The 25,461-nt window shown below is 38.8% G+C and overlaps 1 protein-coding gene across 1 annotated transcript in view; it reads right to left on the bottom strand.

The window, feature by feature from the left end:
* Positions 1-2,468: 2,468 nt before the first annotated feature.
* Positions 2,469-25,461, bottom strand: part of LOC114651266 (uncharacterized) — a gene marked incomplete at its 3' end in the record, with an annotated part of 31,179 nt that continues 8,186 nt past the window's right edge. The window contains exons 2-5 of the mRNA XM_051926676.1: positions 18,784-18,900; positions 14,296-14,631; positions 8,136-8,474; positions 2,469-2,530 (exon numbers count right to left, since the gene is read on the bottom strand). Coding sequence (XP_051782636.1) covers positions 2,469-2,530; positions 8,136-8,474; positions 14,296-14,631; positions 18,784-18,900 — 854 coding nt within the window. The remainder of the gene's footprint in view (positions 2,531-8,135; positions 8,475-14,295; positions 14,632-18,783; positions 18,901-25,461) is intronic.

The raw sequence follows: 25,461 nt of genomic DNA on the forward strand, positions 1-25,461 counted from the left end.
TTAGCAACTGTCAGAGCACTTTTTTTGATGTCTACATCTGGGTAAGTGCTCAGAAGTTGTAGCATATCCAAATCATTCTTTGGAGCCCATCGACTTACAATTGCCTCGTGCCAAATTGAACATATATGAGGCTGACAAAATGTGCAACCCGTTTCATTCCTTTCAATTCTCGTTGAGGAAAATTCAACTGTTTAGTGAAGAGGACAATTTTAAGTGCATATATTGCCTTTGCCATCCACCTTGCTTGATGCAGACCCCTGGGATCCTGAAACTGAAGTTGTTTTTAGACCAACCTCCTAGGTACAGGAGTGAGAGTTGTAATAAAAGTGATCAATGTGTGCAACCCCTAAATATTATCCAATCTTCTTGAAATTTGGCATATATTTTCTAAGTGCAACCAGCGCTTATTTCTCCTCCATAAACTCAAACTATTTAAAGTAGACAAGGACCTCATGTTGTCCTTCTATCGTAGTATGATCCAGTCTGTGATCACTTTCAGTTTCATTGCCTGGTTTAATAGTCTGACAAACCAAAACTCAAAAAAGCTCCAGCAGATTACGAAGTATGCAGCTAAAGTTATGGGGACTGATGTAGATGATTTGTCTAGTGTGTGTCAGAGGGCAATGCTAAAGAAACTGGAAATCATCTCAACTGATGACAGACATCCATTACATGTAGAACTAAACTTCAGTAAATCAGGAAGGATAGTTGCTTTGAAAACCCACACAAATCGGTCCAGAAACTCCTTTCTTCCTAGTGCCATACGACTTTTCAATAAGAAATATCAGAGATAATGTTTAAGGTTTTGATATATATCCTGTTACCTTTTTTTTTTTTTGTATAAATATGTTTTATCTAACTGCCTTACCTTAACCTTTCTTATTTCTATTTGTCTGTTTTATTTCATTCTGTCTGTTACTTGTTATTAGATGCAACTGAGAAGGCAAATTTCATGTTTTCCTGTGTAAACATGACTAAATAAAGAAACCTAACCTAACCTAACCTAACCTATATATCTTTTACATCACTGAGACTCGGGGCGTAAGCAAAGTCATATGAAAATCACATCTTTGGAAAAATGAAACACCCTACTGCACAGAGACAGTGACATTAAACTTAATATTATAGCAAACTTATTATAACACGCTAGCTAAGCGGAGGCAAGGCCCGCTCCAAAATAAGGCGACAGGTAGACCAATTCGAACGGAGGCTGGCATGTGAGTGAGGATTGCTCCATCCGACTCCCGCAGCCTCTGTCTCTCTCAGATTTGCACAAATATATCGTTCCTGCAAGTGAACTATGATTCTTAGCTCGATGAAATGTTCAAACAAACTATAGAAAAAAACCTGATCTAAATCCATTAAGTAGTTCTCTCGTGAAAAGCGGGGAGATATACAGAGAGACAGGATTTTTTATATATATAGAGAAGTTAGAGTTGAAATAAACTTATGTTTAGTTTGAACAGTTTCATTTAAAGTAGTCTGAGCCAAACAAATTTTTCCATTCATGTTATTATTATTTTAAATTTTATTTGAAATGAATACCTCAGTGCTTTCTTGACGCGTGATTGAGTTCTGTTGGACTGTTGCAGTTGTTCCATCAGCATTACCTGTGGATAAAGTCATCAGATTAAAGAAGAGTTTAACAGGTTGCAAAGATGGCACACTTGTTTGTACTGCCTCACAGCTTTTAGTCTGAGCTTGAACTTTGGAAAAATCACTACCTGTTCAAAGTTCTGTGATCCTGTGGATTTGCTCCAGATGCTCCATTTTCCTCCAATATTCTAAAGGTTTTGACTGGTTTTGATTCTGTGTGAGTGAATACGGCAGTGAAGAATTTTCCCTGATGCAGTCTGGCATTACATCTGGGGTTTGCTCGATCCATTAGGAGTAGGAACTAGGCAAACCTTTTTACCGCTGCTTGCACATTGTGAAATGAAAAGGATGGGAGTGATTAAAAAAGAGTCCTGTGGTGGGTTATCACCCTGCCCAGGATTGTTTCCTGCCTTGTGCCCTGTGTTGGCTGGGATTGGCTCCAGCAGACCCACGTGACCCTGTGTTCGGATTCAGCGGGTTGGAAAATGGATGGATGGATGATTAAAAAAGAACTAAAAATGTTTGCCAGTGTGTCATTATAAATGGTGTCACTAGCAAGAAGTTAGCTCAGGTGGCAGACCACTCAGTTAAGCATCCTCACTGCTGGCTGATGGATTCAGAGGGCAGAGTACATCCATCTTAGCCAGTTGAGTTAATGGAGACCAGTCAAGCTTCTGGCTGCATAGTTGTCTCCCCATTTCAGGCCAGTGGATTAAAAATGGGCAAACAAGGAATTACACGAAGAAATAATGACTTTGGATTGTTTGATTTGTGCGTAAACAACAATGTAAAACTGTGTTTAAATTACCATTACTTTAGCATTTGCTATAATCAAACACTGTGGGAAATAAAAAGAAAAATATAACATTATGGAAATTCTTTCTTTCTTTCTTTCTTTCTTTCTTTCTTTCTTTCTTTCTTTCTTTCTTTCTTTCTCACCTGCATATTGGCGGCATTGGCTGTTCCTCTGGATTGCACATATTAAAAATAAGATCAATAGGACAATGTTGCTCAGGGCCAAAATGAGCACCACAGGGCGAATGATGAACGAAGAATGTTGACCTGTTGAAGACATGATTGAGATTAGTGATGAGTGAAATGATTCATGTAAAATTGAATTTGCAGAAAATTCAAAGATTTACTTTGCAAAAAATTTGCTAAATAAATTATGTTTCGCTTCCAATGAAATTTGTGCAGTTTACACAGGAAGAAAAATGTTTTGTTTCTGTCTGGAAGTATTAAAATTATAGCATTTAAATAAATTTGTTTAGTGAAAAAAAGGGGAAAAAATAAAAAAAAACATCAACCGAAGTGTGCATATCCTCAACTAAGATAAGGAGGTTGCTAGGTAACTGGGGTGGGCTTCCCAGGGTTGAGTTTTCTTGTGTAGAGAAGTTCAAGTTCAAGCACTTTATTGTCATTGTGTAACACAACAAAATTTCTTTTTGTGACATCCCCGGGGTGCATTTAAAGAAAAGTCAAATAATTCCAAATATGTCATATACAATGTTAAGTGATCAAGCAACCAGAGCAAATTATTATTATTGCTCAAAGTACAGCTGCATAAATTGTTATTGCACCTGTTAATGAATAGTACATTACATATTCTACAGTATATTGTATTACATTAGTATATTGCACATTACCAATATAGCTTATTGCACATGTTCAATTAAAATGGTCTCAGACTGAGGAGATTCAGAGTTCAGAAAGTTTATGGCAGATGAGAAAAAGCTATTTTTTAGTCTGTTTGTGAGTACACGGATTGACCTAAAGCGTCTTCCTGACAGGAGGAGCTCAAACAAAGATTTTCCAGGGTGAATTTTGTCCTTGAGAATGTTTTTGGCACTTCTCACACAGCGAGTCTTATACGAGAGTTCAAGTGATGGCAGTTCAGTCCCAGTAATGGCCTCTGCTGTTTTTACGACCTGCTGCAGGGTTTCTTTAGCAGCCTTGGTGCAGCTGTTGTACCTGCAGGCCATCATGCAGTTAGTTAAGATGCTCTCTATAGTGCATCTATAGAAATTAACCAGCAGCTTCTGGGGGAGGTCAGCTCTCCTTAGCTTCCTGAGAAAATAGAGGCGTTGTTGTGCTTTGCCTATTATAGCCAAGTTGTTGTCAGCCCAGGACAGGTCCTCTGAGATGGTGACTTCTAGAAACTTAAAGCTGGAAACTCTCTCCACAGCATCTGCATTGATTGTTATTGGACTGTGGTTGGTCTTTTTAGTGGTCCTAAAGTCCAGAATAACTTCTTTGGTTTTTGGTATTTAAGACCAGGTTGTTGGTGTTGCACCATGCTGTCAGATTCTGAACCTCTTCCCTATATGCAGCTTCACTGTTGTCTGTTACAAGCCCAATGACAGTCGTATCATCCGCAAATTTAACAATAATGTTTGATTGGTGGATGGGTTGACAGTCATGGGTGAAGAGTGCATAGAGAAGGGGACTTAGTACACATCCTTGCGGCACACCAGTGCTCAGGGTTAGGGTGGAGGATGTGTGTTTGCCCATCCTGACAGACTGGGTGCGGTTGGTGAGAAAATCTAGTAACCAGTTGCATATGGACGGAGCAAGTCCTAGTGCATAGAGTTTTTGGATCAGCTGGATAGGTATGATGGTATTAAATGCAGAGCTGTATTCAATGAAGAGAACCCTAACATAGGTGTTGGGCTTTTCCAGGTGTGAGAGGGCAGCATGTACAGCCACACAGATGGCGTCCTCAGTTGATCTGTTTGACCGACAGGTAAATTGGTGTTGGTCTAGATCAGCTGGGGTGGAGGCTTTGACGTGGGTGATTACCAGTCGTTCAAAGCACTTTGCGATGACAGGGGTGAGAGCGACTGGTCGATAGTGCATTTGGGGTTGTCTTTATATAGAAAATATGCAACATGTCACAGTTATAAAAAACGCACTACACCCCTCTGTGGCAAAGTGAATGAGAGGTATAAACAGAATCAGTTTTACCAGTGTGGTGTGGGATTTACACATCTGAGAAAAAGAACACAGGTAAACAAGAAAATGTGATCAATGTTTTAGGATGCAGTATTCTTTCTTTTCCACCAAAAAAAAACAACTTTAAAACCCTCCCAAAAAAAAACTGTTCAGTGAATTTCATGTTTTACAATTGCAAAATGGCCAACAAAGTGAATTTCAGGGAGTTATTACAGTTGATTCATTTGATTTATATATTTTTTTCTAATCTTTCCTCAAAAGTTCAGTTTGTTTAGGTAGGTGTGAACACACCAATGACACTCTGGGGCAGAGCAAAACAACTGTACTCTTGAGTCTTTGGAAAGGGTGGTCTCAGTACAGAACCAGGCATGTTCCCTGACAGTCTGGACCCCCTCCAGTTTGCCTACCGTTGCAACAGGTCCACTGAGGATGCCATCTCCATAACACTTCACACCACCCTGTCTCATCTGGAGAACAAGAACTGTTATGCCAGGCTGCTGTTTGTAGACTACAGCTCTGCATTTAATACCGTCATTCCAACCCAGCTCATCGCTAAACTCCAGGATCTGGGGTCCATGATCTTCACTGTGCAACTGGGTACTGGACTTCCTCACCGGCAGACCTCAGCAAGCGCGTATTGGTGGGAAAACCTCCTCCATCATCACCATCAACACTGGTACCCTGCAGGGCAGCGTGCTGAGCCCCCTGCTTTACTCTCTCTACACCCATGACTGCATAGCTAAGTACAGCTCTAACACCATCCACAAGTTTGCTGACGATACCACTGTAATAGGTCTGATCAGCGAGGACGATGAGACGGCCTACAGGGAGGAGGTCAGACTCCTGGCAGAATGGTATCAGGACAACAACCTCACCCTCAACATTAGTAAAACTAAGGAGATGATTATGGATTTCCGCAAACAGGCAACAGAGCACAGCCCCATCTACATCGGAGGTGAGGCTGTGGAGCAGATCAGCAGCTTTAGGTTCCTCTGAGTCACCCTCACTGATGACCTTAAATGGTCAAGTCACACTGTGGCAGTAGTCAAGAAAGCCCAACAATACCTCTACTTCCTCAGGAGACTGAGTAAAGCCCCCTGAGTAATGTCCCCCACAACCTTGTGCAGATTCTACAGGTGTACTGTGGAATACATCCTGACAGGATGCATCACATCCTGGTACAACAACTGCTCAGTTCAGGACTGCAGAGCTCTACAGCGTGTGGTGAATACAGCACAGCAGATCACGAGCACACAGCTCCCTGCAATCCAGGACATCCACACTACACGCTGTCTCAGGAAAGTGATCCGTATCAGGCGGGACCCCAGCCACCCTGCACTGTCACTTTTCACCCTCCTCCCATCTGGGAAGCGATTAAAGTCCATTCGGATCTGCACCTCCAGGTTCAGGAACAGTTTCTACCCAACTGCAATCAGACTCATGAACAATCAGTAACCTTGTGTCACGTCCACTGCTACCTGCACATATACTTCTGCCACTGTCTCTGTTTATTCCTAGGATTCTGGTTTTATTTATTTACTTTTTTATATTCATTTATTTATTGTGTGTGGGGTTTTTTTTTTTTGTCTATGTTCACTGTCTGCGGGGGCACATGCAAGCAAGCATTTCATTGTACATGGTACTTGTACTTGTACACATGACAGTAAAGAATTGAATTGAATTGAATTGAATTGAATTGAATTGAAATGTTCACATGAGGCCTGAATGTGACCCAACATGAGACCGATCTAATTACAGGAAGCATTGCCATATGAGAGAAATTGTAGTAGTCAGGTGTAAATTCACTTGTGATCGGGTTGATCAAAGCAAACACACACACACACACAGTTGAAGACACAGTGAGAATGAAATAGTAGGGCCCTGAGAGACAAATGCTTAAACCCCCTAATCTTACACCATGAAAGTAATGCACGCAGGTGGGGTGTTTTTTTTGCAGTCCAATCTAAAATGAAAGTTATTAGTGAATATTCACATGAGTAAAGACAGTGGCCATGTGATTTGAGAAACTAAGAGTAAAGAGAGTGAGAGTAAATATGCAACATCACACAGTGTATTTTTCTAAGAAAGTCTTGTAAGTAGACTTTTGGTATAAGTAATCAACTACACCCCAGTTGAGAAATAACATTCTCAAATTGTAGATTCACTGTTTTGTATCCAAACATTCCATACTTTGCTGTCCAAAGTCCCAGCTCCAGCCTTCTACCCACAGGTTTGGTAGTGATGATTCCACTAAAAGCAAAGTGGGTAATGGTGTGCTATTTACAACTTCGCCTAGAGCAAAAAAGATGGTAGAGCTGGCTCTGTGTGGGTGTGTGCATGAGTGTACCCTGCAGTGGGCTAACTACAGGTCCAGGACTTTGGCACAGCTTTGATGAAGCAGAAAAAGTGGCTACAGACAATATACTCAAATACAGTGTTTCTTAACACTGGGTCATAAGTGGGTCGTGCTATTGTTTATAATGATAGTGGATCGCGAGTGTGTTGCTGCCAATCACTCCTCTGATAATCCCTCTTGATCCCCTTGATCGTATTTGACTTAAAGAGGGGGACCCCACCATCGGTGTGTCATGGACACTTATATGGAAAGAAAGAAAAATGGGTCACGACCACAAAAAGGTTGAGAAGCACTGTTCAGAAAGATTTTAGAAAGAAAACATTGGAACGTTTGGTATGTAATATTGCATTTTAGTAATGTGAAATATTTTCTCTCTTGAGTGCGTATTGTGAGAGAATAACCTGGAGGTAACAGTAGCTAAGTATTTTGGTGTGCTGTGCAAATTGAAATATAAAAGCATTTGTTTTAAGTGTCATGAAGAGAGCTACTGAAATGGTTAACTAAATGTACTAAGAGGAATGTTGATGTATTGTAATACACCAAATGTACCAGTACATAATTAAGAAATCAGCAGATGTCATGTAAATAATGAGACTGGAAAGTTGTCACATATACAGAAATTTCAAGGATAATAGCTAAATCTGAAAGATACATGAAGAATAAGAGTATGGTAAAATAGACTTTTTGTTACTAAGTTATCTGGGTGTGTAAGCCAATGAACCAATCAGACTAAATGTCAGGTGATGTGTGATTAATCAGCACTATCATGTAAATTCAATTGTTTATAAAATGGACCTCTGCCCTTATCATTCTCATCATTTTGTAGCAGATTGCTGTGATGAATGCTCCCTCTCCGGCATTTGCTGAAGAGACAATTAAAGACGCAATGGACAAGTTTTCTCCTGCCTGGTTTCTGACTCAAAGAGGTTTTATCAAACTTGTCCTAGTAGAGGATAAGTTTATATCTTAATTAATATGTAAATTTCTACCACAGTATTTCTTTAGTGGTAACAATACACATAGCAATAGTGTGGATTGATCGGAAAAACCAGAAGCCTTACAATGTGGCTCTGAAAACTAAGGGAACACCCAGCTATTTCAAAATAATTAAAATTCAATTCTTATTAACTCAGATCAATTTTAGTAATCCTGCATCAGTTTATCATTTCATTGTGATACATAATATCTATAAAGCTAAAAAATCAGAAATACTTTTAAGTGTGATCATTACCGGAGTCACCTGAAAGATGAAGTGTTGTTCCGTTGCTGATAAAGACTCCGGCACACATCGCTACAGCACAGTAGAATGTTCCAGCATGCAGAGTGCTGATGTTATGTTTGTTAACAATATATACATATTTTGCTGATTCGTTGTCCACCCTTAGAGACTTATTCACAATATCATGCGAAATTCCTTGAAGAGGCTGTCCTGTGTTCTGCCAAAACCAATAAACGCTGTGGTCATCACCATACACGTCTCGCTTTACAGTGCAACTCAGCATCATATTGTGCCCATCGAGGAACAGCTTGAGGACTGGTGGCTCATTTCTTCTGTGTTCTGTGGCAATACCTGATTGAAAAAAAGAATATATATATATACTAGACAGTAACGGAGCATTGCACAATAACGTGCAGTGAATACACTTGAATTGACCATACTTCGTTTACCCTTGACCTTCATTGACCATATATGTGTACAATGATTTAAAATATGAAGAGGTAGGGGAAGTGACGGAAAAGGTGGTAGGGAATGATAATGGCGCCCATACGCTTGCGCCACACAGCCGCCCTGCTGCCCACTGCCGAGGGTTGATCCTACAATAAAATAAAATAAAAATAAACAGTAATAATTCCAAAACTCTTCGCTTTTAATATAAAGCTGTAGTGCAGAGTTTCAGCGTAATATATGTGTACCTAATTTCAGGCTACAAGTTGTTTGATTTTTGACCTTGACCTTCCTGGGTTGACCGTTGACCTCGGGGGTTAACTATCACCCTGAAAGCGCACAGTATAGGTCACATAGTATATGTGTACCAAATTTTAGGTCAAACGATTTGCTAGCTACAGGTGATTTAAAATCCTGGACAGACAAACGGACAGCCACGGTAGTGTATTATATAGGAAGATACAGTTAGGTCCATAAATATTTGGACAGAGACAACTTTTTTCTAATTTTGGTTCTGTACATTACCACAATGAATTTTAAATGAAACAACTCAGATGCAGTTGAAGTGCAGACTCTCAGCTTTAATTCAATGGGGTGAAGAAAACGATTGCATAAAAATGTGAGGCAACTAAAGCATTTTTTAACACAATCCCTTCATTTCAGGGCTCAAAAGTAATTGGACAATTAACTCAAAGGCTATTTCATGGGCAGGTGTGGGCAAGTCCGTCGTTATGTCATTATCAATTAAGCAGATAAAAGGCCTGGAGTTGATTTGAGGTGTGGTGCTTGCATGTGGAAGATTTTGCTGGGAACAGACAACATGCGGTCAAAGGAGCTCTCCATGCAGGTGAAAGAAGCCATCTTTAAGCTGCGAAAACAGAAAAAACCCATCCGAGAAATTGCTACAATATTATGAGTGGCAAAATCTACAGTTTGGTACATCCTGAGAAAGAAAGCAAGCACTGGTGAACTCAGCAACGCAAAAAGACCTGGATGTCCACGGAAGACAACAGCGGTGGATGATTGCAGAATCATTTCCATGGTGAAGAGAAACCCCTTCACAACAGCAAACCAAGTGAACAACACTCTCCAGGAGGTAGGCGTATCGATATCCAACCATAAAGAGAAGACTGCATGAAAGTAAATACAGAGGGTGCACTGCAAGGTGCAAGCCACTCATAAGCTTCAAGAATAGAAAGGCTAGATTGGACTTTGCTAAAGAACATCTAAAAAAGCCAGCACAGTTCTGGAAAAACATTCTTTGGACAGATGAAACCAAGATCAACCTCTACCAGAATGATGGCAAGAAAAAGTATGGAGAAGGCGTGGAACAGCTCATTATCCAAAGCATACCACATCATCTGTAAAACACGGTGGAGGCAGTGTGATGGCTTGGGCGTGCATGGCTGCCAGTGGCACTGGGACACTTGTGTTTATTGATGATGTGACACAGGACAGAAGCAGCCGAATGAATTCTGAGGTGTTCAGAGACATACTGTCTGCTCAAATCCAGCTAAATGCAGTCAAATTGATTCACGATACAGATGGACAATGACCCAAAACATACAGCCAAAGCAACCCAGGAGTTTATTAAAGCAAAGAAGTGGAAAATTCTTGAATGGCCAAGTCAGTCGCCTGATCTTAACCCAACTGAGCAGGCATTTCACTTGTTGAAGACTAAACTTCAGACAGAAAGGCCCACAAACAAACAGCAACTGAAAGCCGCTGCAGTAAAGGCCTGGCAGAGCATTAAAAAGGAGGAAACCCAGCATCTGGTGATGTCCATGAATTCAAGACGTCAGGCTGTCATTGCCAGCAAAGGGTTTTCAACCAAGTATTAGAAATGAACATTTGATTTCCAGTTATTTAATTTGTCCAATTACTTTTGAGCCCCTGAAATGAAGGGATTGTGTTCAAAAAATGCTTTAGTTGCCTCACATTTTTATGCAATCGTTTTGTTCTCCCCACTGAATTAAAGCTGAAAGTCTGCACTTCAACTGCATCTCAGTTGTTTCATTTAAAATTCATTGTGGTAATGTACAGAATGAAAATGAGAAAAAAGTTGTCTCTGTCCAAATATTTATGGACCTAACTGTATGTGTGAGTGTATTGATTTCTGTTAAATTTAGTTCAAATTCAGGTTCTTATTTTTTATGCTAAAAGTAGAAATTTCCCCGCACTGTTCTGAGTCATTTGAAAATTTCACACTTCTCCTAGAAAAATGAAAAAGAAAAACATAATAATTTTACATCACTTTGTAATTAAGAATAAACAGTGCCCTCCTTCATGTTTTTTGACAAAGACCCATTTTTTCCTTGAATTCCTTTTCTGCTCAACAGTTTAAAAATACAAATCAAAACAATTCAAACTTGTGATTAAAGTACATTTCACGGACTTCAATGTAGAAGGCTATATGCATATATTTCATGGTGCCCTGAAAAAGGGGGACCATGAAGAAAAAGTGGTAGTGCAGTTACTTAGTGGTATAACGTACAACAGAATACTGATGCTAAGCTAGGTGGATTGGCAGATAGTCTGGAATCTGTTAAATGATTACAGATGGACTTGGACAGCATACAGGCTTGGGCAGATTGGTGGCAGATGAAATTTAATCTCAGTAAATGTAAAGTATTACACGGGGGAAGCAAAAATGTTAGGTTTGAATAACCAATGGGCGGTGAGAAAATCAAAGAAAGATTAAAAGAGCTGAGCCTTTACAGTTTAAGCAAAAAGTGAATAAGAGGAGACCTGACTGAAGTGTTTAAAATTATGAAGGGCATTAGCACAGTGGATCGAGGGTAAATTTTGCACAAACATTAGAAAGTTTTTCTTTACATAGAGAACCACAGACACTTGGAATAAGTGGCCAAGTAGTGTAGTAGACTGCAGAACTTTAGGGATTTTGAAAACTCGACTTTTTTTTTTTTAGAAGAATTAAGTGGATAGGACTGGAGAGCTTTGCTTGGGCTGAATGGCCTGCTCTCATCTTGATTGCTCTAATATTCCAATATTACACATTGTTTTTTTATTACTTTGTCCAAGCCAAATTCTAAACACTCTTATTTTAAAAAATAAGATATCTGTTAATTTAAAACTTTTTATTTTTAAAAAGTGATCCACAACTTTACAAGATGTGCCAGTCTTATGTTTTCCACTCCCACTTTTGATAATTGAAATATCCTAATTATTGATTTGGAATCATTTGGAGCTGACCAAGAATTAACTGAGGTGAAGATAAACTTGATAATGAATATAATGTTTCTTTAAACACAAACTCATTAGTAAAAATGAGCCTTTGACTGTATGGTCTGGTGAACGTGTTCATTTGGGTGACGATGGGACCACTAAAGCGAGATTTGCATGAGGTATCTGCATTCTAATGGCATTTCAATACTGATTTGAAATAAGTAAAATGTAACAATGTACATAGAAGACATGTTTTTTAGTAGACGTTTACCTTGAGAATGCAAGGAGTGTCTGGGAATTTACAGTCATTTGCCTCTTAATGATGTTGTGTGATTTTAGGGGAAGTTTATTTCATTTTATTTTTTTTAATAGAGTGAATGATTGTCATTTTAAGGTTTTTGGTTGGCAGTAATGGGTGCTTTTTTACTATATTTTTACTTTTTTTTTAATGGTGTATAATTTTTGTGTTTGTTTTTTGAATATTTTTTTTCTGTAATACTACTTGAATTGCCAAATAAAATGCATTATACATGTATTTTATAGTGATGGGGAAAAAAGCTGTTAAATAACAAACAAAATGTTAAATCAGAGAAGATATCAGTTATTTGAAATAACATAAAAATACTGTCAAATTTGACCATGATTTTTTCTGTAAAAAAAAAAAAGATTTTTTACAGTGTAAAACGGGGTATAATTTATTTTATTACTCTGTCCAAAGCCAAATTCTAATTTTAAAAAATACGTGTTTACGATTATAGTGACACCAAGATGTGCCAGTCTTATGTTTCCTGTTGCTGGAGCTTTCAATAATTGAAGTGCATTCAAATCATTGATTAGAAGACAAAAGACATAAAACACAATAGTAAACAAATGAAAAAATAAAAATATTAAATTAACCAATTCTAATTAAATGCCAAAGAGAAAAGATGCATTTTCGGCCAGGATTTAAAAATGGCTGCAGCTGTTGCAGACCTGACATGAGCAGGCTGATTGTTTTAAAGCCTAGGAATGGCTGTGGCAAAAGCCCACTCAACTTTAAGCTTTAGTCGTGCCTTGAAAACTACTAAGAGTGTCTGATCAGACGACACAAGGTGGCAACATACAATGTAAAGGTGTAGAAGGTTGGAAAAACTGGAAGTTGCGAATCCATTTGAAAACTTAGAAACACACAACAGCACCTAAAAATCAACCCTGTAATGGACCAGAAGCCAATGAAGGGATGCTAATACTGGTGAAATACAGTCACGCGTGTGTGTGTGTGTGTCCACGTCAAAAGTCTAGTAGTAGCATTTTGGACCAGTTGTGACTGGAAAAAGAGATTACTGAGTAACTCCAGCATATAATGAGTTACAGTAGTCCAGTCACAAAGAAATGAAGGCATGAGTCAACTTTCCATGATTTACACACACGAAAAGGGCTCGATTTTGGCTAACCTCATAGTTGGAAAAAACAAGCCTTAACAACGAAATTTATATTTTTGTCTAATCTGAGGTTACCTTGGTTGCTAGCACAAGATTTAATGTCTGGTTCTAGTGAACCAAACTTACAGTCAGGGGCACTGTGGATGTCAGAGAGGCCAAAAATCACAATCTTTACGTTAAAATCAGTCTTCCACACAGTCCAATAGGGACTTAATGCAGTGACCCCATTTCAATGGTAAAAAGATGTGCATTTCATCAACGTAACAGTGGAAAGGACATTTTGTAAAAAAATTGTACATGATAAGGAGAACAAGCATTCAGAGCACCGTGTATTCTTGTTACAAACATATGTTTTGCCCTTTTTGTGTATTTTAGTACCCTTCAAACATTCAACATGGGATGAACTGAAGCCTCCGATTGCCTTGACCCCAATGCAACTGAGATTTACCCTAAATTGGATTAAGTGGGTTTGAAATGGGATGGATAAATAAGTATAAGAAAAGTTAAAAAGAAACAAACAATTCAATTTACCAGCCACCTCGACCTGTAAATACCAACACTAAAACACTAAAAGCATCTGTTTTATTCATTCCCAATAATTGAGTAGATTTTGACAAATAAAAAAGGGTTAAATAAAAACATTTTATGTCAAAAATTTGATATAAAAGGGTTAAATAAAAAATTATGTTAAAATTAAATTCAGTATTTTCCACTGGATTATTTTCTTGCTCCTGAAGCTGTATGGAGAAGGTTGATCAAGCACATTGAGAAACTGCAAAAATGGGAAAAGATAAAGAGGAAAAAGTAGAAGGAGTCATAAATTTTGGGGTATGGAATGAAACTAGAAAACCCAAACCTGGACACGGGGTAAATGTGGGAACATAACACAGAAGGAGGCCGAGATGTGGACTGGCTTCTAGTTCCTAGAATTGTGAGGACTCACAGCTACACTCTACACTACGTCTACATATTCTGATTTCTTCTGGACTATGGTGAACCTTGCATCTATGAGTTACTATTTTTTTAAATTGGTTTTCAGGAATATAAATAACTGAAACGTCACGACTACAACTGAAATTAACATGTTGAAAAAAGAGAAAACTAGCTTAAATGCTTACCTGTAAGGCACAAAACAGTTCCAGGACCAAGGAAAACATGACCAAATCTCTTCTCTCCACAGTAATATGTGGCCATGTCCAGTGGCTGCAGCTTTTCAATTTTAAGATTGAAAGTGCTGTTTGTTTTCTCAATGTGGAAGCGGGAATCCTCAAATTCACCATAAAACGTTTCCTGTTGTGAATACCCCATGTAGGACGTTATGTATCGGGGAGCCTCTCCAGAAGTATGTTTAAACCAAAAGAGGTCATTTGGATGGAACTGGACTACAGAGCACACCAAAGTCACAGTGCCTCCATCCAGCGCCGTCAGGGATCTGAAGGGCTGATCAAGAGAATCTACGAGAAGGAATATCGAGAAAAGAAAAAAGTAAGCTATAGAGAACACAAGGTAATGTAAACTAAGGAATTTAACAACAATGTTACCATCAAAAAATCTGATAAATAAATGAGCTTAGTATCTAATGGAATGATATTTAGATGCTTAAGCTTATTAAAAAATTACAAACAAGTCTAAAGTTATCTTTAACATATGTTTTCAAAATAAAAGAGATAGTTAAAAACTTTTGCAAATATTTCACAATTTAAATTAATCACTTTGATTTTAGAAATCAACAAAAAAGGCCCATCCAGTTGTGTAAGATGGACACTTAGATACTTTGTACATTGAAAAAGTTCTACAATTAACCAGTTTATTTTGGTTATTTGTTTTCTAATCCTGAAAACTACATTTACAATATACTGCATCTATTAAGAAAATTGGAGTTGTACACACATATATGTGGTCAATTCCAAACATAATTACCAGTTTTGTTCCTTTAATCAGCTGGTATTGAATGATGATATGGTTTTAAAAAAATATGTTTTTTATTTTTAGATTAGATGTTTTCAATTACGTCCATTAACTCAATAGATATCAGATAAGAAGCTTTATGCTTACCGCTCTTGACGATGAATAGTACGATTAGCCAGCCACTAATCATTGTGTTCATGTAGTTCATGTTGTGTGAACTTAACTGCTTATGAGAGGAACATGGACTGAAAGATGAAAGATGACTGTAAAGTACAAATGAAACGACTGTGTTATAAATGGGCGGGCCATTCTGTAATGCCAAAGAGTGTGGGAGCTTTCTTATGCTCATATTACTTCCATGTATTTTGCCATTTGAACTGCTTTTGGATGTTCAGTCTTATCCATTCTCTAATGTTGATCAACCATCTTCTTCTTGACTGTTTTCTTTTCCTCACTTCTTTGACATTTTCAAGTATCATTGTCTTTATTTACCCAACCCAGCCTCCATTTTGGAGCCGGTCCCAAGTCAAGATAAATGGGGAGGTTTGCAATCAGGAAAGGCATGCGGTCATAATAAATCAGGCCAAAACTTATAAAACATCTATCCCACATGGAACTGTGAAGAGATGAAGACAAAGAAGATCATCTTTATTTATCTGCTATCCCACATGCTGTATATTTGTCCAAAGAGTGCCAGTTTCCTTGCTTTATTCTTGTCCACCACCATTGTTTTTTATTCAGGTCTTCTTGTATCTCTTTGTTGCTTACCATGCTTATCCTCATTATTCTTTTGTAGAACGCGTAGGTATTATGGCACTGAAAAAAATGACAAAATGTGTTGATTAAGGTAAAAGTCAATAAATGGCAATATGATATAAAAATGGTGTTTAAATCATTTAAATGAAATATCTGAAATTTAGATTTTTCTAAAAATTGCAATCCTAGTTATTCGAACAAACCATAAATTGACTCCTATCTTTAATTTCACAGAGTAGAAAAAATGAACTAAAACAAGGTTAATGTTAGAAAGTAAGAAGGTAATGAAAGATATTTTCTGAAATTTATAGACAAAATACTACAGTATAACATATTTCAATAATTACTGATAATCTGTAAAAATAATTAAGGGAAAATTATGGGCTCAGTTGTAGATCTGTTTAAAGAGTATGTGTGTGTGACTGCTTTTTAAACTTATCACACCTAAGCTGTTATACTGAAGCTTTTGTGAAAAAAGAAAAAAGCAGAATTAAAAAATAAAGTTTCTGTACCTAAGCAGGTGATAAATACCTGAAAGAGATGTATGGTTTTCATATGGTATTGTAAGCAGCATTTTCTCATTTGCTTCTATTAATAAAATCCATTGAATTTGTGTCTGGCCAAAAAGAGCAAATTATCGATGTCTGAGCAACTTCACTTTAATTTTGCAAAACTCTTTGAAGTTTGTTTTTTTAGCACATGTTAGCCATATCCTATGAGCCTTTGAAAGAGGTGAGATTTACTGCAACACAGTGGAAAATGATTGCGAAATTTAACCAGGGCTTTGATTGTATCTCCTAAATAGGTAGCATCGTTTTCTCTTGCTGTGCAACAGCACTGCATCCTTTTTTGACTTTGCAATTGTCATATGGGGCCAAGAAAATTATGTGTTTACTGTTTAAAATTATTTTTTTTTTTTATTTTTATCCTATTGTGTTGAGCGTAGGATCATCTACCTGCAAACCTATAATTACATTAAATGCATTCATGAATGGATGGACACATGGCTTTTTGCAAATTTCAAGTCTATGAATGTTTTTGTAGACATTTATGAAATTAATCATTTGCTTGAACAAGTGGAAATATTACATATAAAATATTGATGACCTTGTTTTTAATATGTATTAACACATTTGCAGGTCAGAAAACAAAGAATTCCTTATGAAAAGACTTGGGCGTTCCAATGCACACTAGCTTTCAAAAAGGCTATGAGGTGTGTGGTTATTGTGGTGGAGTGTAAAAAAATGAGTCATTTTAAGCATATCAGTTGATAAATATTTTGTATGTCTTGTCACACATGCACGTCTGAGGGACACCTTCAGAGCTCACCCAAGGTATGTAACACCCCACCGGGGCCGGAGGGCGAGCTACTGCGAACACTAGCATCTGGTTTTCTCTTTCTCAGCAGTAAGGACAACACTTGAGGGCAACTGACCCCACCCCTTTCACTCGGACAGCTATAAAAGCCTGATGCTACCGAAGGAGGGCATCTCATTTGGACCTGGATGAACCTAGAGGATGGAGGTCCGAGATCCTTACCTGCTCACAAAAGCCGTTACTTTGAGAGCCCGAGAGGCTAATTTATGTTCTGTTTTTGAACCCATGAGTGCCTGTTTTGTCATTATCTGTCATAAATTAAAAGGGGCAACCCAGATGGTACTCCAACACTTTATACAGGTTCCTGTACTCCTTCCACCCACCGTCCATAGTCTTTATTTGTAAAACTAGCTTTATACTTCTACAGTGTTATTTTGTTAATTTATGACCCTACTTACCCATTTTTGGTGAAAAGTGGTGAGTTAACCAAAGCAGACCAGGCGTGTGTAGAGGCCCTTACATTCATCTCAGTTTGTATGAGCAAACATACCCATCTCCCTCCAAGAAAACTGCCTAGACTGGACAGCAGCTTTGAAAAGGTAGTTTGTGCAACCTTTGGTCCAGCCATGCAGAAATAAAATTGCATGAATGAAGGGCATTGCTTGCACCCAAAGGACTGAACAAAATAAGACAGCAAGCCATCTGGAAGCATGTCGTACATGACATATTAATATTATTTTATCAAGACTTATTTCTATTTTGCTTCCTTATATTTTGTGCTTATTATCTGTGATACATAAATAAATGTGGACCTCAACTCCTGCCTGGTCTTGTACTTTGTCTAATTGCCTGGAGTTATTAAGGTGAAAGAGAAAGGAGAGGATCTTCTGAACTACAGTACTTGACAGTGCAGTAATTGTTTGGGATCTGAGGCATTCTGGTAAAGTCTACATAATAAAAAGAATAAAAGGAGAAGACAGAGTCACCTAGGACTCTATCACAAGAACACAGTTACATAGTCTGCCACAAAAGAGATTATGGTTCCTTTTCCACCTCTTTCACACCTAAACTGCATTCTTTATCTGGATTGTATTGTTAATTAAGTAAGCACAAAGAAACTGAAAAACAGTTGGGTTCCTGTTTAACTTCCAAGGTTTGAAAGGAAAAAAGAAACAAAAAAATAAAATAAAAATTTGCCAGGCTCTCTGAAGATCTTTGTGTGTTGAAGCTCTTTCCTTCATCGAAGCTGGACCCAGAATGAATGCCAACTTCCGTTTCTAGATTGGTTTATATATCTGCAGCACCAGAAAGGACAGGAACAGAGAAGATGAGATGGAGGTGATGTGAGGCTTCTTCCTAAGACTTCTCCTCCACTCTATAGATGGAAGCATTAACCATGACAGTTACTGTGAAAGCCCCTTAATCTTCTCCCTATGTTTCCCCTCACCATAGCCAATGAGTCACTCCCTGTGATCATGTCCATGACAATATCCTAACATAATTTAGTGTATTCTTTGTATTTTGATAGAGATCTGATGTTATCATAATGGAGCACAGTCCAACTATATCATTAGTGTGCATCTCTCATTGTACAGTATGAGCCAGATCTACCAAATGATCCTCACCACAGAGAGCTCTAGAAGGGAAAAACTGAGAAATGAGGATTTCCAAAGAGGAAGAGATGGAATCAGAGGCTTCCTGGTGAGAAACTATAGCACATTTTGCAGTGATTGTACCAATATCTAAAAGGAGGAAAAGAATGTGAAGGAAAAAAGTAACATAAATGGAGAGATGTGATATTAAAAATGTAGACATCAGACCAGAAATGGAAGGCAACAGACTAGCTCTTGGTGGCACGGAACATTCAAATAAAGGAATGATGATGGCGACCATCATCATTTTATAACCCCTGTCACACATGTGCGCATGGGAGGCAGCTAAAGGGCTTGAGTAAGGGCAACTTCGAAATCAAACCAGGATATGACAGAGTGCACTGACTCTTTTTCTCCCTGTTCTGCAGACCAGTCATGGGAGATTCCACCTGGTCCTCTTGACGTCACTTCCAGGTCCGAGCCTATGGAAGAAGACCTTGCTGGCTCCAGCCTCTGTGATGTCATGTCCAGGCTAGAGCCTATGGTTGAAGACCCTCATGAGCCTGACCCCTTTGACCTCACTTCCTGTCTTCCCCTTTAAAAGCCTACACCTTTTCCCTATTCCCTCAGTTCTGTTTTGGATTCGGTTTTGTGCACATTAGTGCTGTATTCATTTTTACGACATTGCAGCCAAGATACCAATTATACGGGTGGCTGCCCCAAACCTTTCTATGGTTCTGTGTGGAGTTTGTAACACCCCTTAAATCAACTTTCTATTAATAATAATAATAATAATAATAATTCATTACATTTATATAGCGCTTTTCTCAGTACTCAAAGCGCTATCCACACAGGGAGGAACCGGGATGTGAACCCACAATCTTCCACAGTCTCCTTACTGCAAAGCAGCAGCACTACCACTGTGCCCTTTACTATGATACCCCTAAATCATCACAGGTACAGCCAAATGGTTTAATAAGTCCCATAATTAGTTTACCCAAGTTAGCCTGTCTGGAATTTCAGTTGATTCTACTATAAATGTACCTGTATGTGAAAAGAACCTGTGGTGTTGTGTGTAAGAGATCCATGACAGTATGCTAGTTTTTAATTGGCAACAATGCAGCTCGGGCTTCATGGGAATGCATGCATCGGAAAAACTGAGCTGATCACACTTGCATGTGAATATGTGATCAACCAGTTACCTCATTGCCGCTCCGCAGGTCATAATGAAATCACCTGCACCCACAGAGGATAAGAACATCCTGAGTAGGACAGAAAGAAAGGAGAAAAATCGATGATGATAAGGGATAAAAGAGAGAAAAGAATCATTTGGGACCCAGTGCAGTTTAAGAGCAGGGAAGTCCCATGGCTCCTAGGAAACCAGCAGATGCCGAGCAAGGCAAAATGATGATGGAGTCGGGCTCAGCACATCCTAGCAGACACCAACGGAAAGATCGCGAGGGCAAATGTTATTTATATTTATATGGATTCTCATGTCTGTTGTTAATTCCCAGGGAATTGGCTGAGCAGAGTGAGAGGAGAGGGAGAGATGAGCAAGAAAAGAGAGGAGAGCACTGCTAAGAGTATTTTTAAGACCAATTCTGCTTTGATTTTACCCTTGATTTTAATGGATCAATTATAAGCATTTATTGGATTTTATCTTCTTCATATATGCACTGGCTTTTTATTGGATAATTTATTGATGTGGTGGCGCAGTGGGTAGCGCTGCTGCCTCGCAGTTGGGAGATCTGGGCACCTGGGTTCGTTTCCTGGGTCCTCCCTGCGTGGAGTTTGCATGTTCTCCCCGTGTCTGCGTGGGTTTCCTCCGGGCGCTCCGGTTTCCTCCCACAGTCCAAAGACATGCAGGTTAGGTGGATTGGTGATTCTAAATTGGCCCTAGTGTGTGCTTGGTGTGTGGGTGTGTTTGTGTGTGTCCTGCAGTGGGTTGGCACCCTGCCCGGGATTGTTTCCTGCCTTGTGCCCTGTGTTGGCTGGGATTGGCTCCAGCAGACCCCCGTGACCCTGTGTTCGGATTCAGCGGGTTGGAAAATGGATGGATGGAATTTATTGATGTATTTATTGAGATCTTGAGGTTGGGAGCATGCACTGATAACTCGTTGCCGCACCCACCACACATTGCAGAGGGTGACACCTCAGCAAAACACTGGAACAGTGTGACGTTTTCTTATGGTGGCTGGAGTGCCAATCCTGCCACAAACCCCCAAGTTTTCCCTGTAAGTTGGAGGACATGCTGGCAGGGCTGGATGCTGGTTAATAGCATACCCAGAACAAAGCAATTGCAGGTTAGGGGCCTTGTTCAGAGGCCCAACAGAATGGAGTCACTTCTGATGTTTTATGGGATTCAAACCGGCAACTTTCCGATTGCCGTCACAGATCCCTAGCCACAGAGCCACCATTTCGCCCCATTGAAATCTTGCACTGGATTTTATTTACTGTTTAGACTCTTTTGCTCCTAGCTCTGTTATGTGTCCTCATTGCAAAGTCCATCTCGGTTTCATGAATATCGACTAACATCTGTTGGCTCAGTAACTTCACATCTCATTTCTGTGTGGGTGCTTTATAAGGAAAAGAAAACGAAGCAATTCAGAGGGCTGAATCTTAAAAAAAACAATTTAATTAGAATGACAGGGAAAAGAAGTTGATTAGCAGCAAAAAACTGCTAATTAAAACTAATTAAGAAAAGGGTCAGAATGAAAACCTGCAGTCAAAGTAACACCCCAGGACCAGAGTTGGAGACCCCTTTTCTATAGCAACTAAGAATTTCATGGGACATAAGGGCTTGTCCTTTTTGAAAGGCTATGGGAATTAAAATCGTTAGATCCTTGAGAAGAGAAGAGAAGAGAAGAGAAGAGAAGAGAAGAGAAGAGAAGAGAAGAGAAGACTGTGTTTTAGCTAGTGATGAGCAACAATTCATGCAGAATTGAATTTGGAACGAAACTCAGTGTTTGGCTCCAAAAGAAAAATGTAAAATTCCACTGAAATTTGTGCCATTCATAGAAGAAGAAAGACATATAGATCCTGTCTGCAAGCATTTTCATGCATTAATTCCGCATGCATCTGCCTGTCATTTAGTATTTCAATAAAGATCTCTAGTAAAAAAATAAATCACTGTAAGTGTGCATATCCTTTACTAGGACAAGGCGAGTTTAAATGTACTGACTATTTCTGTGGAGAAAACCCAGTAATGTACAGGATGGTGCATTCAGCTGTGGCTTTGGGTGAACAATATGCAGAATGTTACACTTTTAAAAATGCAGCTCACCCAGTGATGTGAACAAGAGCCATAAATAGAATTGATTTTACCAGTGCATTATGGATTACATGATTTATGTGACTGCAGAAAAGAACACAGGTAAACACAAAAGTATGCATAAGAATGGGAGCAAAATTGTTTTCTAGTTGGTACTGAATTTCACAATTACGAAATCGCCAATAAAAAGAAGTTTACTGTTAGTTTCATGAAATTGTACATGAATTGAAACTCTGCTGTTTCATTTATCACTAGTAGTAGCATAGCCCAGGACCTCAGTATTCTCAAAGGTAAAGACTGAAGCCAGAAAGACTCACATGAAGAGTTATAGTAAACTCATGGATAACTCGATAACTTTTAAAAAGTACCTGAAGAGATATTAAAACAGCTTGTCTTTTGATTAACCAAACAAGTTTGTTGTGTGGAATGGGTCCTTCCTTTTTGTCAAAACTGTAATATGTCTTTATGCTCTTCAATGGCAACTCTTTATGTCTAAATTCTCTTTATACTCTACTGATGCAGTGAGGTTCCTAATTTGTACTTTTAATATGATTCAGCCCTAACCCTAAATTATACACATGGTGGCATGTGTACCCATGCATTATGTCCCCTCGGGGACACACAATCCCTGTAAACCCTAACCTAACCCTAACCCTAACCTCTTTACTGGATACAGTAGCTAAAGCAGACTAGTTCAAGTTCAAGCACTTTATTATCATTGTGTAACACAATGAAATTACTAGGAGAAAATCTAACGAAAGAGTGAATTAAAACAGTGTAGCTCAGGGGTGTTGAACTCCGGGCCTGGAGGGCCGCAGTGGCTACAGGTTTTCATTCTAACCCTTTTCCTAATCAGTGAGTAATTTTCACTGCTAATTAACTCCTTTTCCCTTCATTTCAATAGCCCTGTTTTTAAGGAGTCAGTCCTCTGAATTGATTCCTTTCTTCCTTAAATGGCAGCCAAACAGAAATGAGACGTGAAATGAGCCAACAGATGACCAGCTAAACTGGGATTTCAAACTCCAACCAATTTCACTCCAAACAGTCTCTTAATGAGAAGCTGATTCTTGCTGTTAATTAAGCCCGTTATTTAATTCAATGGCTTGTTGCTGCTCTCATTCTGCCACAACAGACATTTCCAAATCTGGTGATTTTTCTGTTTTTTCTAAGAACATTTTCAAAATGTTTTGGTGACCTGAGAGATCAACCTTACTGAGACCTTCACCTTTATTTATTTTTAGATATTATGTGATGGGCACAGGTGAGCTGGTCATATGGTGGCTTGTTTGATGTCTCATTATTGTTTGGCTACTAATTAAGGAAAAAGAGACAATTAAAGGGCCTGAGTCAAGTTAATTAAAACTAAAGCAAAAGAAGTTAATTAGCAGTAAAAACAGCTCACTAATGAAGAAGATGGTTAAAATGAAAACATGTAGTCACTGCAGCCCTCGAGGACCAGAGTTCAATACCTGTGGTGTAGCTAAGCAGAATCTATAGAATAATAACATACAAAAGAAAAAATGGGTGAAAAAAGTGAAATTAAGTATGGTAAATGAGTAAGGAGAAACTCTTAGTAGCTTCCTACGTCAAAAGCTCAATAAAGCTAACACCTTTACTGGACTGCTTAGCCACAGAATAGCTATTTAGGGGCTGACAAGTTTATTCATTTAAAGAACAAAAGGTGTATTATACAAATGTACAGGTAACATAAGTAAAATGGCAGACTAAGTAGACAACTGAGATGATTTACATTAAGTACTGTAATGTTGAGCACAGAGGAAACCAAACACAGGTCTTCATGTCCCAAGTCTCAAGTGCTGTTGTGCTTGTCTGTGAGGATCTCTGAGGTTAGACGCAGAGGGACATCAGAAAAAACTTCTGCTTATGTGCTAAAGAACAACAAAAGCAGTGAGTCTTACACTTAGCAACCACAAGCTGATTGTTTCTTGTCAGTGGAGAAAGTTAGGAACTGAGCATCATCAACTTGCAAAACCTTTAAAACTTTGACAATAACAAGTGCAGCTATCTCACAGCATAAAGTCCTAGCAATTAGCTAACAGAAAGTACGGTTATCTCGGTGCAGAGTTATGTTAAACTTCCTCAACCTAACACATATGCAAGTAGGTTTATTAGGTTCAAGAGCTAAGGTCAGCATAAGATTGTTATCTCGTAAGCTGATCTTTCCCTTGCTTTACAGTCAGTAAATTTTGATTAACTTTCTTAATAATAACAAGTAGGATTCAGGCAGGATTTAAAAAGAGTCAAAGGTATGTCAACCTCAAGTAGTATAATCAATTTAAAGGCTATAGAAATGTTAAAAAATGAAAAATAACAGGCCAGGGCATTTAGCAGTGGTGGCTCCTGGTTCCTTTTCTTGCCAGGGCAGAGTAGATGGCTTGTGGAACATGTGAAGACCATAAAAAGCAAAAATATACTAGTACAGTGCAGAATACATGGTAAAAACATAATCAATAAATTGATTACCCAGGTGCATAAAAGATAAATGTGCCTTACTGCTTATTGCTGCCCTGGCTAAGTGTGCCTTTCTTCATAGGATTGTGTTCCACATTCTATACAGCAAAGTAACTTTTACAATATTTAAGGAATGTGTTTTGAAGACAGGCCAGTCTCTACGTATCTTTGTTTTAATTTTTAGTATATCTGAATCTGACCCTGTTAGTTTACATACACTCACCATGGACATGTATGTCATGGTAATTGTGGGCTTTCAATGATTTCTTTGAACTGTTCCTTTTCTGGGGTGGAATGATTGTACAACATACATCGTTAAAGACTCTAAAAAACAAGAATTTGGTGCGCATGTTTTAAAATTAATTTGGATTTTCTAAAACCCACACAGGGTCAAAATTACACATACAGGCTCAGATATATACCTACTCCCCAGCTAATATTTGCAAGTTGCACCTCAACCAGATGCTTTTGAAGCCATCATAAAAGTTTTTGGCATAATTTTGGCCTGATATTTGACCACACTTGTTAGGAAGGTCAAAAATGTCTACACACACTGCTCCAAGATGGTGACTCCTCTGGCTCAAGTACAGGCCAGGGATGAAAAGGCAGGTCTAGGGGGCCTGTGGTATAGCGGGTCCACAGCTCATGTCAAAAGGACCAGTTTTAAGTAAATAATCGTCGCACTCGCGGCTAAGAGAGGGGGCTGGTAACTGTGGCTGATCGGTGATTTGTTGATGCGGGCGATTCTCACTTAAGTGCACAGGTGAGGAGTTGTCCGCATCCGTAATTGTTCCTGGGAGCTGCTGACTGCCACAGCTGATCCACGTCCCCATAATATATAATAGCGCGAGGCAGCTAGCAGAAGGATGAATGTAAAATCAATGAAAAGAAAGACGGAGGTGGCAGAGGAAGAGAGTAGAAAGCAGGAAGCAGTGTGGAGAAAGCTGGTGCATGAGATGAGAAGGAGA

This window comes from Erpetoichthys calabaricus, chromosome 4 (genome assembly GCF_900747795.2).
Source record: "Erpetoichthys calabaricus chromosome 4, fErpCal1.3, whole genome shotgun sequence".
In the NCBI taxonomy this organism is placed as follows: domain Eukaryota; kingdom Metazoa; phylum Chordata; class Cladistia; order Polypteriformes; family Polypteridae; genus Erpetoichthys; species Erpetoichthys calabaricus.